The sequence below is a fragment of the Callorhinchus milii genome, unplaced genomic scaffold, assembly GCF_018977255.1.
Source record: "Callorhinchus milii isolate IMCB2004 unplaced genomic scaffold, IMCB_Cmil_1.0 Scaffold9, whole genome shotgun sequence".
NCBI lineage: Eukaryota > Metazoa > Chordata > Chondrichthyes > Chimaeriformes > Callorhinchidae > Callorhinchus > Callorhinchus milii.
Genome location: NW_024704750.1, coordinates 13,763,472 through 13,784,394, shown reverse-complemented (window position 1 = coordinate 13,784,394; position 20,923 = coordinate 13,763,472). Strand labels below are relative to the sequence as shown.

Genomic DNA, 20,923 nt, shown 5'->3' with positions numbered 1-20,923 from the left:
ACATCAAATTTAGAATCCAACCTGTCTGATTCAGATTACACTGGAACTACATCACACCAAACCTTGCCTGAAGCAGAACAAAATATCAATGAACATCACTTATCCTTAACATCACAATTGAATGAGGTTGTTTCAGATGTTTCACAGAAAAAAATACATGACATTCAAGACCTGCAACAACATCCACCTTCTAGTTCAGAATCCGACCGACTTACTGTGTCAGATTCTGGTAAGCATGTGATGCCACAGGAATTGCAAGAAACATTACAGGCAAATGTGTCAAGACAACTCCAGTCTGAGCAGTTTACTAGTTCAGATAAAGACCAACCTTTGTTTCAGGAGAAAGGGCCCAATGAAGGATCTGACTTGCAGGCAGAGCACTCAGCATCTGAGTTAGAATCCAAACTGCTTACTGTTGTTGATAACAGTGAGCAATTACTGCAGGACAGATCGCAACCTGAGAAACACATTTCGCCAGATGACTTATCATCAAGCTTAGAATCCATACAATTTATTGTTACCAATGGTGGTGCAGCTAACCCACAAGAACATTCTTTCTATCCACACAAAAAGTCAGAAGAACACAGGACAGGATCAGAAACAAATTCTGCCGCTATAGAGCCTTTGTCACAGGAAGGAATAATTGAATCAGAAGTCAGTGTTCCAACAGAAGATGCTGGTAAACAAAACAGTTTACAACAATCTATGGAACATGAATCTTTGGCAGGTCTCCATGAGTTGGTGGATGCCATGGTTTCTGAGAATATGCATTTTCTAGGAAAGGATTTTGTTAGTGATGATGACACTGAATTTAAAGACCAAACGCCAGAACCGCTTGTTGAAGCTGCGCCAGAAAACCACAGTTACAGCAAGACTGATACCGATTACCTAAGTGAAAAAGCAACCCAGCCACCCACACATTCTGCTTCCACACATCTGGGGAAAGACAATTTAGAAAATCATCCTGAAAAGCCTCATGAAAATGAAGACATTGGAAAATCAGATGTAGATGCCGCCAGTGAAAATGTTAACAGAATTATTTCAGCAAGCGAAGAGATTGACCCTGGCAATGTGGCTGATCGAGCAACACCAACATCAATAGACGCTGAACCCAAAGACCACCAAGCCGCCTGGACATTTAGTTATTTTTTGGAGAAATCCAAACACCAGCTTGAGAAACTAAGCGGAACAGGTCCAACGTCTGAAAGTACTGATTTGTTCAGTGATCTTACATTGCTGATGAAACAAATGACCATTGAACAGATTCAGTATTTGGAAAAGTGCCTTGGAAAAACCAAGCTGTCTTGGCTCGAAAACATTTTTGCCCAGTTGGAGAACGAGACGAGCAGCGATGGTTACAATGACATTATGCGAGAAATAGTCACTTTTGAAGATAGTGTTCTGAAACACAAAGACACGATGTGTAGAGTAAAAGGTGAAGATCCCGAGGATAGGACGGTGGAAAGGCAATACACTGAACTCACAGATGCATTTCAAAATCTGCAAGATATTCTAGCTGCCATCAAAATGAAATACACCACAAACGTCTCTAATCCAAGCACCAAAGGTATTGGCCATTGACTTTATTAGGAGTAAACAAACAAATAAATAAATAAATAATCCTTGCATTTGATATAGCGCTTTTCACGTCTTCTAGCCGTCTCAAAGCGCTTCACAGAATAAACTGTGAATTGACTGTATATTTGTGGGCGAAATGCGACAGCCAATTGCGCACAGCAGTGTCCACAAACAGTCGTGTATTGAAATGACCAATTGTATTATTCTTTTTTTTTCGTGAGGGATTATTATCAGACGTGTGGAGTAAGGAAACTTGCTCAAGGTTTCGCCCTGCCAGGAATCAAACCCAATACAGATATTAACATGCTTGGTATTGTTTTTTTTAGAAGAATGAGCGTTGTGTATTTTATTTTACTTGTATTCACAGTTTTTTAAAATTTGATTTTGTTCTCAACAATTTGAGGGATCTCACTGCTGAAGAACGGAACACTTCTTACTTTGTGAACTCAAACAGTTGTAGAGTAAATCTCCCAAAGCACTGACCCAATAACATGCTTTGAACTCAACCTCACAGGAAGATCAATCACCAACCATTTATTTTTCCACTATGCACATATGCAACCCCTATGTTTTCTCAGTGTGATATTGCCAATTCAGTGCCAGATTTGTGCAAATTATGTTCATTGCACGTGTCCTTTGTTCAAGCACTATCAAAACTCTTGGCAATTGACTTTCTTCTGATTTCCTTATCCCATATTCTCCCTTGCTTACATGAGAATGGTGGCTGTTACCATGCCCATGGTTTGACCAGTGCCAACAACCTTTCAATACCTCACCCACGTATGATACTGAACTGATGCTTCCACATGCACACACATATACAGGTGAACTATTCAATAGGGGGCACCAAAATGAAGATAATAAGAAAAATCTGAATGATCCCCTGCTCCCTCCCCCACTCCCATAGCCCAGTTAGTGAAGCCAATATTTGGCATTCCCCACTGACGTCCAAACTGAGATCAGCGAGCTCATCATTGACCAATGATCAAACCTGGGAACTTCCTGAGCCAATGTGAACTTGCTCACTGCCCCATTAGGTGAGACATTTACCAACTGAGCTACTGGGGGAACTGGTGGTTTAATATTATTTGTACATCCAGACGTGCTTGGTGTTTGAAATACAGTATCTGGAAAGTCCTGATTTAAATAGTTTTACTAATTCAATAGCAAGCTAATGGATTGGTGTAGCAATACAGCTACTGGCAACAATTTTGTCTTTGTAAGAGAGACATATTCATAAATTGTCCCGATGTTGATCACCTGATGGTTTGGGGATTCAATAGTGGTCAATAGTCAATTGGATGGTCGATGCCTATTTATCCCCCTGACACAGAAAGATAGATGCATGACTTCAGGAGATAACAGAGTTAAATACAGTACCTATGTTTGATAAAATATGTAACTATTTGATATTAGAATAATAATCCTTGCACTTGATAATTATACCTTGATGCTTTATCATGTTGAAATATCTCAAAGTGTATCCCAATAATTACTGTCAAATGCAGAATTTTTGGAGAATTGGTGGCCAGGATACCAGGAGAAACTCCCTTCTGTTTTCGAATAGTGTCATTCTATAATGTTCACCTGAACAGGCAGATAAAGGTCGATAGCAAGACACTAACAAACACTTTCATTCTTTATTTTGCAGACACTTACAGTTCAGGAGACATTTCTGACACTGGTCTTCATAACAGCAAACAGAAATTAAAAAAAGTTGAGGATGATTGGATGTGGCAAGATGTGCAGCTCACTAAAGAGGCACAAGACATTAATTCTGAATTAGCAAAAAGGCAAGAGCTGGACATCCATACCCTTAAACAGTCAATGGATCAGGAGAAAGTAACTATCAGTGATGACATTCAGGAACGTACATTGGAAAATCAATTTTATCAGGATGCACACAACATAAACCAAGAGAGCAACATTCTTGATAAGACAGACCAAGCAGTTGTTAACACACAAGACAATCAAATGCTCTCACAAGACTTCAGTGAAGAACTTGGAAAAGAACCAAAAACTACAAATGTGATAGATGGAATGGGAGCTGTCCATGTTAATGGTAAGTATGAAAGGTGAAGCAGCTTGCCTTGTCAGGCTTGCTTTTTAAGTTAAGTTTGCAAACGATTTGAAACATTTACTTATTTGCTTACCCTTAACACAGAACAGAAGAGAAATCCTGAGATAAATACCATCCACACACTGGGCAAGAAGCTTGATGTTTGCGTACAATTTATCTTGGCATTCATTGACCATTTCATCGAAAATGTAAGTAGCATGCTATGGAAAGTGGAAGAGAGTTTGTCAGTATTTTTACCATACATTGTCATCATCATATATGAACATAACTTATTTTTGCATTGATTTGATAGTATATTATCTGAAGACTACTGTATATGTAATCATTGTGCGGGTGTGTATTTTTGTCCTACTCTAAATTTTCTGTCTAATTTTCTTTCCTTGCCTGTTCTTTAAAATTGTGATAGGCAGAGTTCTCCACTAACTAGAAACCTTCAATTCTGGAAATGGCCATTCTTTACACGTGAGCTTAGATTAAAAAGTATTGGTGAGCTCAGACCATGGAACTGTCCAAACTGAGCACCATCCTGTTGATCTGATCCAACTTCTAAACATGCATTTTGCCAGGTGCATAAAGTTATTCTTCCAGCATTGAATAATAATCAGAAACAGGGAGCCTGCNTTTTTTTAGTAACCAAGGAAAATGGAGGTCAATTGTTGTGCCTGTTCGTCAACCTGAGCGCGAATAGCCGACTCAATAGAAACCAGAGATCTTCCTGGCCTTACTTACGCCATTGATGAAGTTAAGATTTTTAACTGCTGCATTTTGTTTAAAAATCTTTTTACATTTGAAGAGAAATTAAGTCTAATTTGTAATTGTGAGTGGAATGGAAGGTCACTTACTGTTATAGTTTTTGTGTTTATCAAACTGAGACATGCTCCAGATATCAGATAACACTGCAGGGCCTGTGTGGTTTGTTTGATGATTAGAGCTTCACTGTTGTTTCTTGTCTTTGTGAAATGATAGTGCAAAGGGGGACAGAATGTTCCTGTTGCCGACACTTCCCATGCTTTAAAAGGCATCCAAAATTGGAAAGAGTTTGGTCTTTCATTTTGTTGTTCATTTCAAATATAACAGCATCAATAGTGATTGTAACACAATATTCATAAATTAAGATTTGTGAAAATATATTTGCTGCAAGACTGTTTCTCCAATTCTCTAATCCAGGAAGTGCTTGTATCAGAAATGTGTTCTTTAAGGCATCATCCTTTTTAAGAATTTTAACCACCTAGTTTTCAATAATCTAAAATTATACAGTTCCTAATGCACTGCAACTTTGACACAAAAACAAATTATTTGATATGTGCTACTGTATTTATTACACTCAGTTACCATTTCTATTTAACTTCTGTATAAACATTTAACATTTGTCCGCGACTGACTGAGATGATTCTCCAGTACAGCACTGTTAGTACTACCTTGTATTCTGTGCTGGAAAGTACATATGTTTGCATGGATGTTGGGTGAGAACAGGATCAGCCTTGGCTGTAATGCTGAAGCATTGAATAGCCTGCCAACACTTATCGTCTCAGTTCACACATAACGATTGGCGACTTAGCAAGAGGGTTGCTGGCACTTGCAGAGCCACACCCTGATGATAAATTCAGCTCCCGCAGGATAGAAGCAAGGGAAATATTGTTTTAAAAAGCTTATAATTGTGGAAAAAGGCGCATTAAACAAATACAGACTTAAATTTAAGTTATTTGAGCTGTCTTGACAATGTGTTAGGGCATCATATCAATATTATTATTAATACTAAAATATATAACTCCTCAAAAGTGAACTTTTATCTGGTTAAGTAACCTTGGTTACAGCAAACTATCCAATGGAGCTATAATCTTTGAGCAACAGAAGACTCACAGATATAATTGTTGTTTACAGAATGTGATGTACGCTCTGTTACATTCTTTTAAGATATTAGCAGGATATGTGAAGTAGAACAGAACTCTTTTCAGATTATTGGAAAATGTCTGAACATTTCATTATAACTTTCAGACTATTATACAGAGAAAAGGCTGTTTGAATCTTGGCATTCCAATTTATTTATGTAGATTCTCGCCGCTAGTCTATGTGGTCTAAAGTGGTGTAACGCCTTATACGATTCAACAGTGCCACGCTGCTTTTATTCCTTTCAGACATTTCAACTGCTAATTGCATTGCACGAATTCCTCACCCTAGTCTTACTGTATAGCTGTACTGGGTATGTAATTTAAGACTTGTATCCAGTCAGACTAAGTAAATCCATTCGAGAAAGGGCCATCAATCACACCTGTTCCAGATCTTATCATCAGTTGAGCTCTTTTTCCTATTGGCTGTGAATTTTCCTTTCATTTTAGCCCCACTCTTACTCTTTTTTTCCCCTCGCCACGAATGTTCGATTGCCAAACAAACTCTGCACAGTTTATCAACACTTGACCTTCAAAACTCTCTCAAACATCAGACTCACCTTACCATTTGGCACCCGGACCATGACATGCTATCTATACTTAGGACAGAAGAGCCAAGTACCTGTTTAATAGTTTGGTTTTATTTTAGTCGCAGCAGAGATAGACAAGAGAATTCTCAATAATAATATTCAATTCCTGTTTCAAAAAAAAACATTTCAAACGATTGGATGTTTCTTTTTAAAAAGATGTACTCACTCTCTCTCTCTCTCTCTCTCCCTTACTCTATTCCCTCTCCCAATGTTTCTCTCTCACTTACTTACTCTCTCTTCCCCTCAAACCACTACTTTCTATACCCCCGTCTCTTTCTCTCCTTCTCTCTCCTCTCTCACTCACTCACTCCCCCCCACTCTCTTTCTCCTTTCCCTCCCTCACTTTCCTCCCCCTCTTTCTCTCTCCTCTCTGTCTCACTCTCTCTCTCATTCCCTATCCTGTGTCTCACTCACTCTGTCTCTCTATCTCTCCTCTCTCACCCTCTCCTGTCTCACTCCCTCTCTCACCCTCTCCTCTGTCTCACTCCCTCTCTCACCCTCTCCTCTGTCTCACCCCCTCCTCTGTCTCACTCCCTCTCTCACCCCCCCTCTGTCTCACCCCCTCCTCTGTCTCACTCCCTCTCTCACCCTCTCCTCTGTCTCACTCCCTCTCTCACCCTCTCCTCTGTCTCACTCCCTCTCTCACCCCCTCCTCTGTCTCACCCCCTCCTCTGTCTCACCCCCTCTATCATCGCCCTTTGACCCGGAAGTCAGTCGCCCCCCCAATGGCGGCGGTGCTGTTGGCTGTCAGTGGTCGGTGTGAGCGGCTGTGAAGCGGAGACGAGCCCCGCCCCCCCCCCCCCGCCCCCTCGCCCTTCCCTTCCCGGGGGGGTAAATGTTTACGGGGCCCCCGGGCCGAGGCCTGGCCGTGTCCTGAGCCCAGCCCTCACCCCCTGTCTCTGTGCCCGCAGGTGGCGGCTCGGATGGCCGAGGGGGAGCGGCCTGTGTGGAGCCCACTGCTCCCCGCCATGGCGGCCACCCTCACCGCCTCCCTCCTCCTCCTCCTCCTGCTGCTGAGGAGGAGCTGCCAAGCGGTAAGTGCCCGACCCCCTCACCCCCTCACCCACACCCCCCTCCCCTCACCCCCCTCACCCACCCTCACCCCCTCACCCACACACCCCCTCACCCTCACACCCCCTCACCCACACCCCCTCACCCACACCCCCCCTCACCCACACCCCCCCTCACCCACACCCCCCCTCACCCACACCCCCCCCTCACCCACACCCCCCCTCACCCACACACCCCCTCACCCACACACCCCCTCACCCACACCCCCCCCTCACCCCCCCCCCCTCACCCACACCCCCCCTCACCCACACCCCCCCTCACCCACACCCCCCCTCACCCACACCCCCCCTCACCCACACCCCCCCTCACCCACACCCCCCTCACCCACACACACTCACCCACTCACCCACACACCCCCTCACCCACACCCCCCCTCACCCACACCCCCCCCCCACACCCCCTCACCCACACCCCCCTCACCCACACCCCCCCTCACCCACACCCCCCTCACCCACACCCCCCTCACCCACACCCCCCCCCCCACCCCCCCCCACACCCCCCCTCACCCACACCCCCCTCACCCACACACACCCCTCACCCACACACCCCCTCACAAAGCGCTTCGCGGGATTTACTGTAGAATGTAGTGACTGGTGTATATTGCAGGCGATCATGATCAACATACGAAGCGAATGACTTTGTGAAGTATGTGGTGTGTGTACATTGATCCTGCCCGCATCATTCCACAGCTGTTTTGCAGGACATTGCCACGTGCAAATTGGCTACAGCTTTCTCCCTCAGAGTACATAGTCACTCCACTTCACAGTAAATGTCAATGGTTAGCATCTCTGTGCTCTGAGACTCTACCCCTCATGAAGGGTGCTATCTAAATGCCAGTTATTGTAATTCCTGTGAAGTGAAAAGTCCTCCTGATTTGAAAACAATATCCGATGCAAAGTTTGCTTTTTGGTTACAATTGTTGAATTATCAATACATTGTTGTTGATATTACTTATCAGCCTTAATAACCTTTGGCACGTTAGCACATGCTGATTGTGCTTTTCACCTGTCATGTTTACACTCACCTACAAAATAGACAATCACTGCACTGTATTAAATCCTGATGAAGCGCTTTGAGATGTCGTCCTGACGTGAATGGCACTATTTTCAAATGCAAGGATTATTGTTGTTATGGTGCAAAGCGTAACAATTTACTATTGTTTATGTTTGTTTTAGATCGGAAGCAGAAGGTACCTTGGTGAGTTACCTAAACTATTATATCCACACACTTGTGTAATTCACATTGAAGCACATTTGCAGGATGCTCATCTGTCTTTTTATGGACATCTTCATTGGATTTTCAAGTCTGCATAGATTTTATGCATAGTATGTTTTACGAATGCATTGTACAGATGAATATATTTTTAATTCTCATCCTAGTGAGAGAGAGAAGGCTTGCTGCAAAGGTTGCTGAGTTGCTTGATGAAAAATGCAAAGTTCTGGAAACATTAAGTGACTGTGAACAAAAGGTATAGATATTGATCAAAGTGATGTGTTGTTTGATATTTTTCTAAGTTAGTACTATTGACAACTAGAAGCACATTAGATCTGAATGGAAAGCCAAAACTGGGTTGACCATGCAGCTCAAGTTTTATGTACCACATGGTGTACTAAACCATTGAAATCAGGTTCAACTTGATCTGTGCTGACAAATATGACTTAACTGATGCTTACAACTAAATGTTGTCACAAATTAAAATACTTTTTTAAGCGTTTGTTTACAATACTGTTTTTGTACTGATGCAATGATTTGTGACAGTTTAAAAGAAATTGAGGGAAAGTACTGTGGTGAAACCATGTCAGCATGATAGTAACAGAAGCAGTCCTGTTCACTAGCTTGCTGAGAATGATGGATTGACAGCGTTATGTACCCTTTAGAGCTTTTGAAGGCATTTTTAACAAGGAGAATATTTTCAACTGTAATAAATGTTTAGTCAAAGCCAGTACTATTACAAAATTGTTCTTCTCCCCCCCACCCACCCCACACACACTCACACAATTCAATGTCTAAATATAATTTGAGAGATCTCTTTTTTTTCAAACATCAGAAAATAAATGTAAGCTCTGACTACAAGGCTTCCCCATAATTAAAAAAGTAACTTCTGTCATTTTCAGTACAACAACATTGAATCTTCTTTAAAGAACTTTACTGACGGCAAAGAGACAGCAGAAACAAGGACCCTGAATCTTCAGGTGAGAATACTGTGAAAGAAGAGTGAAGAAAAAATACTATTTACTTAAATATAAACTATACAGAGGAGAGCTTCTCTCATTTTTGTAACATTTGCTGAGGAGTTATGCATGGTAATCTATTGGGAAAATTGGGAGATTGATAGCATTCAGTGGGATCATGGCTAAGGAATCGCAGATGGAATTTAGTATGGATAAATATATGGCAATATACATTATTATTACTACTGGAAATGTTGAAATATTTACGGAATGGGCAGGCATCCCCTGGTGCATGCACTGGGGATACAGTTTGCACTCCTATTTCTAGCAAATAGGAATATCATATGTATTAGTTTTGTAATAATAATAGTCTTAATATCAGCCTATGTGTAACTTTCAGGAGTTTGGTTTGCCTTCTCTTAAGAGTAGTAATGGGTTTCCCTGAATGTAGATATCTAGCTGACCAGAACAAAATGGGGATACGTATATTGAATACAGTTCAATATAATATTGAAATCCTTTGTTTCAGGACACATATGCCAAGTTGGACAAGTCCAATGGCAATCTTAGACAAGCCGTTGAACAGTTCACACAAGAGTTAGAGACCGAGAAACGTACAAGAATTGAACATGATAGTCTGGTATGTAACCATCATGTTTGTCTTTTAATTACTAACAATTCTATTTGATTTACAACTGTAGGCATCTGTCAAAGATAAAATAAAGATCCAGGTCCTGTTTAGCTATTAATTGTAATTTTACTTGCAGATTACAGAAATTCAGACAAATTTAAATGCCTTGGAAACTGAAGCACATGGTCTCAAAATCCAAGTTGAAGAGGTAAAGATGAACAATATGTGATCAGCCAACCGAAGTGTTTGACAATTTAAAGTGTTGAATTAAAAGATCAACTTCATTTTTTTTGCACGTGTCATTTAAGGCTAAAAGTGAATTGAAAGGAATTCAGAGTAATGACACAAGACGTCAGGAATCCTTGCAAGCTGCAAAAGAGGAGAATTATCACCTCAAACAAAGTAAAGAGCAGGTACGTCTCAAATGTTATCCTCTAGTAAAAATGAGCTGAGTTCTCAAGTTGAAGCATCATGTTAAATGCTCCAGTATGAAAAAGAGTCCAGTATGCGTATGTGCGATCACAGTGCCTTTGGAATTTATTTTCCTAATTTTGATCTTACTGTTCGTCTTGCATGCAGCTCTTGCAAGAAGCAGAAGGGTGGGGTGAACGGCATAGTGAACTCACAGAACAAATTAAGTTATGCGCGAAATCTCAGAAGGACATGAAGGAGATTCTTGAGAATAAAGATAACCAGGTGAAGGTAAGGCGTCCTCTATGAACTGAAGCTGAACTATTGTAAGCAGCCAATGAAACAAGCTGTTAATTTCAGAATTTCTTTTCCCTCCAGTCTCTAACCGACTGCCTTCTGAAATTGAGGGTGTGGAACTCAGAGGAAGGGGATAATCCCACAGAAGGTAACGGATGGGACAAAGCGGAGAATAAAACTGAAAATGGGGAGCAATCGGGTAAATAATCGGCGACTCAATTCAAGCAGAAATATTGTTATGCATCGTCCTTTTCAGTCTTGCACATTCTTGTTTCCGAAACATGACCTATTCGGTTCACTCATGTTAAAATAGTGGAACATGTCTATTGTTGACCACCAAACGAGCACAATTATTCAAAACCTGCATATCTTTAGTTGACGATTGTGCTGACATTTGTGCAGTAGGTTTTGGAATGATGTAACTAAAAACCTAACTTAACTTTGAGAAAAACAGTTTTGACCCTACAATAATCCTGAGCATCCACCTGAAAACAAATGGAAGTACGGAAAGAGGGTGTATGAATACTAAGCATATGAATACATAGTTACAGTCTATTATGCAGTCTTATCCTGGGATGTTCCCTAACATTGGCAAACATTGGTTTTAGTATTTATAAATTATACCAGTAACATTGTTTAGACAGTAACCAGCTTTTGAACATTGTAGCTGAATTCAAATATGTTGAGAGGAATGTGGGCGAAATAGGTCTGTTCTGTACTCAGCAAACTATTGTTATATACATACACTGTATGTGTGTGTTCCTGAGATTTAAACATATCATCTAGGAGAACAATACTGTATTCTATGGCATCCTTTTCAGACCTGATGTCCTAAGTTTCAATGAGTGTCACTGACATCTTTTTAAAAACCCTTTATACCAGCAGAGATAACAGAAGAAGAACAGAAGCAAAAGATTGAGAAATTAATTTTTGTTGCTAAGGTAAGTTTTACTGTACCAACATATTAGTTAGATTCTTTTAAAAACAACCGATAATGTACTCTTATTCCCTTCTAAATCTCCACCCAATAGTATGTGGCACATTTAAGGGATCAAAAAACAAATTATTCCAACATTAATGATCCCTGTTGAAGACACGATGTACAAGGAAATGAATTGATGTAGCACTATCTACTGTATTATATTAGATTCAGAATTTGGCCTCACAGGTAGCGTTGAGTGGGACTGTAACATCAGTTCTGTTTTTGACCTACAAAAAATACCTTCTGAATAGCCTTTTTGAAATTATTCTCTTTTTCTCTTTCCCTCCTTCCCACTCCCACAATCCATAGAGTTCAACGTGTAAAAGAAGGAGCACCAAACATAATCAGATCCCACTACTGACCAGTGGTGCAATGGATTTGTGCTGCAATATCTGCTTATTTTGTTAAGAATGGACATTGCCATCTGCATTAGGTTCAGCGAGATTTCTGTCAAGCCATTCTGCTCTGACGAACAACAGTAAATGCCAGTCTTGTGGGATTAGGTCAGAAAGAATAGAATGGTGTTCAACTGGCATATATGAAGTGATCAAAAGACTTGGACTACTCTCCCAACTTACTGTTCTGCTTCATGCTGGGATGTTTTGTTTTGTGGTGTTGCAGTGAGCCTTAAGAAGCTGAATGTTGAATGGTTATAATTCAGTGTAGGATTGACCACCAGTTTGATCATTTCAATTGTGTTCAAAGAAAACAGTGGAAGAAACTCTGGGAACATTTGTAGTCAAATTACATGATTTGCTTTTTTTTGGGCTTCTCTTTTGAGAACGTGTGAATTAGTTTGTCGTTCACCTAGTGGCGCTTGGTGCGAGACACCACAAGGTTATCAATAAAATTCTCCTCACTTTATTTCAGCTATGAAATCTGTTAAGAAGAAATGCGAAGTGTATCTTAGATATTTATTATGGTTGTGTTTCCATATCTATTTTGAATAAACTGTTTGAATCCTCTTTAGTTAAATGCCAGCTTGAAGTCAGTGGAAGAAGAAAGAAACCATATTCATAGCAGACTGTCTGATGAAATCAAAGCGAAGCAAGAGCTGACAGGTAATTGCAATGTCAGACCCTGGTTATATTGGCACAAACTGGTTATTTTACAGAAGCCAGATTGGATTAGTGATGGAGGGGGGGGAGGAAATTTAACTGACTTTGGGAGAATGGTTTTACGCAGGGGCAGCTGAAGATTTGAACTGGCACTTTTTGTAACAAAATGGGTAACAAGTAATGTAACAGAGTCACCTTTACGGCTAGTCATGGGAGCAACATGTCAGTGCTGCTTCACTTTGTTTGCTTAGTTTCAATTGCTTTGGGATGTTACGTTCCACTGTGAACTGCCTGCATCTTTATGGTTTGGAAGACAGCCCAGTCTGAAATACTAATGTACCGACTCCCAAGCAAAGTTCCTCTATACTGCCTTGGCTCGAAGACCCTTTAGCTTATTTTCCCATTACCTGATTAGATGCTCTCCCTTCAGGAGTTTTTGGGATATGGACAAGACAGATCAAATTCTATGTTTATGGGTTTTATGCCACTTAAAATGCCTCTTTTTGCCAAGGAAATGTATTTCTGTTGCCCCTGATGCCTTGGTCTTCCATGCTTTATTATCTATATTATTTTGCTTGAATATTTAAAAGTGTGTAATATTAGCTCTTCTTACTTTCTGAGCGCAGTATACTGCGATGCTTGAAAATTATATTTTTGCATTCATGTGCCTGTATAACAATTGTTACTCTGAGTATAATATAAATAGTGATTGTTGGCCTTGCTTCATCTTTTATGAAAATTCTTTTAAACTTACTAAAGATTCAATGTAACTTTAACTTGTGATGTATTCATTAAAAGTTATCTTTTTCTTTTGGCAGAACGAATTGAAAAACTTCAGCTGGAACAGAGCTCTGTACAGAGCGAAAAATCTCATTTTCAAGGAGATCATAAAACCCTCCAACAAAAGCTGAAACTCATGACTGAAATGTACCACGAGAAAGAAATGGAGCTTCAAAGGTGGGAAGATCAAGTGACCGATCCCAATATATGGACAGCAGAAAATGTTCTAGAACAAATGCCCTGCTTGTCAGTTATTCAGTTGCTGATTAGTATTTTCCCTCTTACATTATTGACATTGTGTTAAATGTGGTGGTTTATTGCTGTATAGTACCATGAGATTAATTGCCACCACTGGGGGAAGGTTAGAGATAACTTCCAAAACAACAACAAACTTACATTTATATATAGCGCCTTTCATGTCAGGAGGACATTCCAAGGCGTTTGACAATCCTGGCTTGACACTACTTTCCTTACTTGCTCTTAGCAACAAGAGCCAATAATATGTGTATTTCTATTTAGTTGTGGTTTGAGTTGCATTTGTTTGTGTTCAAAACTTGCTGTTCAGCCAATAGTTGCACCTAGAGATTGGCAAAACCCGCAAGAGACAGGCCTGTGCTGTTAAGGCAGATCAATTGTCTTTTCCTGAATACAACTCTTTCTAGCCTTTAAAAACTGCTGAGCGCCCATTGCATTGTAGATTCCTGAAACCTCTGATTGTGAGAGGTTGGTATGCTATTCACTGTATTCATCCCAATCACCCTGTGTCTTGCAGCCTTGCTGGACGCAATTTAAAATTAGTATTTTAGGAACAGCATACAGTATTGTAATTAATTATGGACTATCATTTCATTGACCATAGAAAGGTAACTCTGGAAGAAAATCAACGTGTACAGAAGGAAGAAAAGCTTTCTGAAGCTGATCAGAAGTTCAGTCAGGCGGCTGAAGAACTCAGCTGCTACAGGTAACCGAATGTGTAACTAGCTTGTCACTTGATATGTCTTGAATTTTCCATTCGAATTCTGTTACTCTTCCACTTCTCTTCTTTTGCAGACAGCGTTCTAAAGACCTCGAAGAAGAATTAGTTAAAACTATTCAATGTTATAAAAACCAGGTATGTTAAAAAATAAATTTTGCTGCATGTGTAACCCCAGTCTGTGCTGTGAAATCATTAAAGATAATGTTGAAATACTTCCTTGTGAAAATTTCAAATCAACAAGGTATTTCCTGTTTCACTTAAATAACTCAGTTTTCAATTGTGCAACATCCTCTGTAACGCACTGGCCAGCGAGCTTGCTGGTATTTGCTGACTCTTTTGTTAAAATAATCATCATACTATAGTACATGACATCTGATTGATGTACATACTTTTAGGTTGTGTCTCTACCCACTCTCGCCTTTCACCTCTGTTGTGCTAAACCTCAAATATACTTGCATTTAATGCATTGAGTGCTGAAGTGTCCAAAGAAAACAGATTCAGTCAATATTGTCAAATGCTCACAATTGCATTAGTTGCTTCAAAACCATTAGAAATAAAATGTTATTTACATTGACCTTTAGTCAACACTTTTCCTTTCCATTTGCATTGCAGATTGCGTCTCATGAGAAAAAAGCGCATGATAATTGGGTGAGTTTTGGAAGACAAATGCAATATTCCTAACCAAAACCCTGGGTGTCGCCATTCTCTAACTACAGTTCTAAATTATAAAATTTATATTACGATAAATGTTCCAATATCTGTGAAATTAAACAGTATTTCACAGTCTAGCCCTGAAAAATAATTACATAACCCCCTGCTATACTGATTTTGTATTTTTTTATGATGAATGTTTAAACCAGAATTAGCAAAATCATCAATCTTTGAATAAGCTTGAGTTTGTTTTGTGAATGGATTGCTTCTTTAAGTCCCTAAGGGTTATCTTTAGAATCTCTAGACATCTTAGTATTTGATCATCTTAATGCAGCTTTTTTGTTAAAAATTAAGTAATTTTATTTGTAGTTGTCAGCTCGTGAAGCTGATCGAGAGCACGGAAACATTAAAAGAGAGAACATCCACCTTCGACAAAAGTAAGCTGCCACCTGTTCTCAGAACATTTTATCTTCATTCCTGTTCTATAAAATAATCATCCTTTCATTTGATATAGCGCCTTATCACGTCTTCGAGACGTCTCAAAGCACTTCACAGAATATACTGTAAAGTGAATTGATTATATGTTCTGTGCTTGGGAGAACTGTTTATTTCTTTTTTAAAAAAAGAGCATGGTTGAGTGAGTTGCTGAAATGCATCAGTATTAAGTACTAAGGCGTATATTCACTATATTTAAGATTATTTATCAGATCAGTGTAATAAACATCCCTATTAATTGCAATGGAATTTCTTTCTTTGTTGATGCCGATATACCACTTGAGGCTGCTTCTATACCTGTAGGCTTCTTGACAGTGCAAACTTACTGTAAGTTTCACTTACTCGCAAGTGAACAGACTTTCGAGAGTCACTCCCTGCCTTTGTTTCAGTTGTGTGAAAAAAGTGTGTTCTGAATTTCACAGGATAACTGAAGCTGAATTCACAATGGATTTGGCACTGAAGGAACCATTTATTAACAATGTACCTGGGAGGCCAGCATTACTAAGTCCATCATTTGCTCCACAGTACAGAGGTACTGCAGTTGTTTTCTGTCGGTGTTTTAACTGATCAAATACTGCTTTTTTAATTCCAATTTGTACCTGAAATAGATACTTTATGCTCCAAAATAATTATTGTATCTATTTATTCAGGAGGAAGCTCTCCGTATGGTCTTTCCCTAGTGGATCGGCCTTCCCCTGAACCCGGAGGTTTTCTGTCGCCTGCATTTCTGGACGGACCCTTAAGATTTTCACCGCTGTTCCCCGGAAGACCAGACTTTAGAAGTAGTGTATTTCATCTAATTTAACAAGAAATACAGAATGCTTAGCAATTGGGTTATGGTCTACTGCATTTATGGTCTACTTTAATGCTTAAACATTATTTTAAAGCAAGTAAAATGTGGCAATCTGTTCAGAATTATGGATGTTATTACTGGAATTGTGTATTAATTCTGCTTTCTTTTCCTGGTTAATAGCAAAAGGTCCAACAGTCAATCCAGATCAACCTGGTAATGAAAATATGGATTCAGCTTCTGACCGAATGTCTGACCACCACGGTCCACAGTCTGATAGTGGATCCCTGTCCCCTACATGGGAAAGAGAACGGAGGCTAATTGGAGCATCACCAGGTATATAGGTCAAAATACTTAGTAGAATAGAATACTGTACAGAGGATGAATTTAAGTGGTGACTAGATTGGGATTACTTGATAATAGAATTGAATACAACTGTTAATAATTTGCACTAAATCCTTTTAAAGATTTACATTTCTCAGGAAATCTTTGGTATAGTGCTCTTAACCAGTCGGTGCATGCTGTTTCACAATGCTGTCCATGTGTTCTAAATGCGGAATAGGGAATGCTTATAATGAATCTTATGACCGAGCACCAGAAAGAGGTTACCATACATCTTCAGGAAGATTTTGTGGACCAGCAGAATTGCACAGAAATGCTCTAGATAGACCAGGTACAGTATCTGTAGCACTCTGGTCTTTTTTGTATTCTAGCAGTAGAAAAGGAGTGAACAGATATAGTGAAACAAAGTAGGTTGATTTAACACTTAGAAGTTCTGTACAATTAGGTGCTTGCATTAACAATCTTAGTGTTTAAATTTTCAATTACTGCCCAGGATTAATATATATTTTTAAGTTACCTTCGAACTCTCTATAGATGCACCATTGGTGATTATTCAGTGATCAAGGGCCATGCACAATATCTTGGAGATTTTAAATTGCAAAACTATTACAATGTCATTTGACTGGAGGCATTTACTAACAATATTCTTGGAATAGACTGAAGAGTAAATAAATATGCAAACTCATAAGAATAGTCTGTTAATAATCAAGATCAATCTCTTGCTTTTTCCTTAAAGTTGTAGAAATATTTTTGACTTCATCTAACCTATTTTAACTTCTTTCAAATCTTTTAAAAGTTCTAAAACATTTTACAGGCTTTTTCTTTCCACCTGACTCTCTCTATCATTCTTGGAGCTAGGAGCAACTTTTTATTTAAAAAGGAGGGATTTTGAAGTTAACTGAAAGTCCAGATAATTAAGATTTGACAGCCGCATCCTGGATTTTGCTATCCCTTACATATTGTTGTTGTATGTGGATGGCTGAGGCAGAATCTGCCAACAGGGAAATACGTTGGCAGCTCAAGGCTTAACCACATCCAGAAAAGTGAACTCATCTGTTGTGCTGTAAGAGCTCATTATTAGGCAAGAATTACTGCTGTAGTAGTTGAGAAGTTAAGGATGTCACTTCATCTACTTAACATGAAGTTTGGTTTGTACAGATGGTCGTCCACAGATGGAAATTAGAGAAATTTCCGATTCTTCTGTAGAAAATCAATTCCAGGGACGTGTAAGTTTAATCTTGCATAATTAAAATGCTTCTAAATGTTTTTTCTTTAAATCTGCCATTCCAATGTCCATGTTCTTGTTTCTACACTACTTGCTTTCTAAAACCATTACTGTAGCTAGAATACTATTCAGCTTACAACACCCCTAGGGATCTATTTTCTCTCTCCCAAAGGATTGATTTCATGGTCCTCACTCTCACCTGTAAATACCTTCATGCTCTAATACCTCCATATCTGTGTGATCTTCTGTTCCACTCGTTTGCTTTCCCCCTCCACTTGGCAAACTCAGGCTGCAGAGTCCCTCACCCACTAAACCATCAGTAATTACACTCCCAACCGCAATAATTCCCTACCTCTACCCCTCTGCCTCATCTGACACTCTATTTGATTTTAAATCCCTTCTTAAAAAAAACTTCTTCCTCCACAACTCGTCACGCTTCACCCTCCACCCTCGCCCTGCATCTGACGCCATCTTTGTAAAGTGCTATGAGATGTTATTCTACGTGAAGATTGCTGTATAAATACAATATGTTGGATTATGTTTCTTTGATGACACTACTCCCTGATTTTGTTCTGAGTATCAGATTTTGTTACTAGACATTAAACATTCATAATGTTCTCTACAGGGAATGCTCAATGCATCAAACCAGCCTCTCCGTGCTGAAGCCGAGTTTGGAGCTAGACCTGTTTTTGCACCCATCTCTCCGATGCGAAACCCCCCTTTGGCTGTTGATCCAAGAAGTCACATTCCACACAAGGTTCCATTACTTCCTCCACGGTGTGGAGTTTATGGGCCTCCAGAACATTTTCCACCAAGGCCTTTTGGTTTTCCACCACATCCGCCAATAGGAAGTAAGTAATTGACTCATGTTTCTGATTAGTGCAATTGTCTGCATGCAATAAGCCAGGAATAAATATACACAAGAAAACAGATCAGTTTCCTGTAATGTTGTCTTCATCCTCAAATGAAAACTTCCAATCTCTTCACCAAATTGGTTCTAGCTGATTTTGTAGATTTAAACCTGAGAAATTCTTTTGGCCAGGAATTAGGCCAATCATTCAAATGTTGACTTTTTACAGATAAAATATTTACCTCAAATATAAGTGAACTTCTAAAAGGTTTTGAGTGATTTAATGATTTGAGAACGATAGAAGAATGCGTGAAGTGAGCATCAGGCAAATAATTTATTTTAGGGTGAGTCGCTTAAATATTATCAGTCTTGTTGATAACCTCTAGTACCATTGGGGGTCACGCATTCAGCCACTACGCCCCGAAACTCTGGAACACTCTCCCTCACTTACCTCCGCCTTGTCCCCTCTCCTCTTTTTCAAGTTCCGCCTGAAAACCTTCTTTTTCAGCTGTGCTTAGTCACCCCCTGCCGCACCCACCCACCGGCTCGGAATCAGACTCCGCCACTGTTAAGCACTATGAGACGCTAGCTACCCTGCGTGGGGGCCACTATATAAGTGCAGGTTGATGTTGATGTGTTCATCAGTCAGATGTTATAAGTACATAAAAATAATCAATATTTTGTGCTTTATTTTCAGTGAGAAATCCCCTACCACCAGGAGCATACTTCCCACCATCTCAACCTAGTTTTCTTCCGAATAGACCAACCTCAGACAGTACAAGTGGCCTTCCTTTCCAGGTTCCTTCTCCCAGCTTGCCTCTTACAGAAGAGCATCCACCACCATCAGAAGAAAAATGAATGTCTGATTGAGAAGAACTACAGACCGAAATATACTTGTGGTTGGTGAAAAAAGGTGCAAAAATGAACATTAAGGATGCTAAGTACAATTGAGAACATTATGCATTATTTTTAATGCTGTTTAGCAAAGGTACTTTGTTGGTAGCATTGAATATTTAGTGATAACTTTCCACTATGTAATAAAGGCACATGAGTTTTTTTTTATATGTACTGTTTGATTAGAAGTACAGTATACATCTCAGGAGTCTTTCTTTGAAGTTTTAAAGAAATATACTTTTACTGTGCAATAATGTGAAGGTTAGCTTGCCATATTAGAGCAAGATTTTACAATGCACTATTTTATTTAAGGATTTTCTGTTTCTTACCAGTGCATTGCAGACAGAATATGTTCACTCTTAACAACACGGTTTTTACAGTAACAGTATTTGAACTGGTGCCGTTCTTTGTAACTAGAAGAAATGCTGTTTATGTGCATGTCCTAACTGGTGGTGTGTTTGTGCTTGGCTCCACTGATATAAATTGAAGATTCATAGTCTTAATATAAAAGGAATGTTTGAACATTCATGAATATGTAAATCCATTCAATGTTAAATATAGGAAAAACCTTTAATTTAGATTTAATTTCTCTCCTCTTCTGAAGGTGCCAACTCTTGCACTGGTTCCACTGACACTGGTAACCCTTTGGTATTTTGTCCAAATGGTCATTTTTCATGTGAGCCTAGGCAATGAACATTTTCAGGCTATTCATGAGTCAAAAGCTGATTGTTCTCACTAGATGTCAAAAGATAAGCACTTTCCAGCAGGGCTCATTCGATAGAGATCAGAGTCAGGGTGCACCCCACCCCCAGCTGTTTCTCCCTCCAATTAACATGACCCTCCTGCTGTTGCAGCTAACTGCACAGACCAAGGACTGAACCTACAACTTTCTGGTCTGTATGGCTTGGTGTTACACAGGATGTTGCCTTTACTAACTGTTATTGGGGAGCCCAGATGTTAGATGTTTAACTCTAGATGTGAAATTGTTTACAAAACATGAAGATATCTATATATTACAAATAAAGGTAGCCAACTAATGGATTTTAAAACTGACTGGTTCTGTGAATCATTTTATCATTGATTGCTTTTTGCTTTTGTCGAGCAGTATGAAATAATTTTTTTAAAAATTCCATAGAACTGAGACTAATTTTACTGGATATATATA

The 20,923-nt window shown here is 39.5% G+C and overlaps 1 protein-coding gene across 3 annotated transcripts; it reads left to right on the top strand.

Moving 5' to 3' along the window:
* The first annotated feature begins 208 nt into the window (after positions 1–208).
* Positions 209–20,807, top strand: ctage5 (CTAGE family, member 5). Of its 3 annotated transcripts, none has more exons than XM_042338012.1 (25): positions 209–1,567; positions 3,230–3,640; positions 3,743–3,846; positions 8,381–8,402; positions 8,585–8,673; positions 9,320–9,397; positions 9,906–10,016; positions 10,144–10,215; positions 10,316–10,420; positions 10,587–10,709; positions 10,797–10,914; positions 11,601–11,656; positions 12,668–12,758; positions 13,574–13,712; positions 14,395–14,496; positions 14,586–14,646; positions 15,124–15,159; positions 15,532–15,599; positions 16,080–16,189; positions 16,308–16,439; positions 16,631–16,783; positions 17,010–17,120; positions 17,948–18,015; positions 18,640–18,865; positions 19,562–20,807. In XM_042338012.1, the coding sequence occupies exons 1-25, from the start codon at positions 241–243 to the stop codon at positions 19,720–19,722; spliced, it is 4,074 nt and encodes a 1,357-aa protein (XP_042193946.1). In that variant the 5' UTR covers positions 209–240; the 3' UTR covers positions 19,723–20,807. The 3 variants fall into 3 exon arrangements, with proteins under 3 accessions (XP_042193946.1, XP_007891621.2, XP_042193947.1); XM_007893430.2 differs by having other exon boundaries at positions 11,598–11,656; XM_042338013.1 differs by lacking the exon at positions 17,010–17,120 and having other exon boundaries at positions 11,598–11,656.
* Positions 20,808–20,923: the final 116 nt, after the last annotated feature.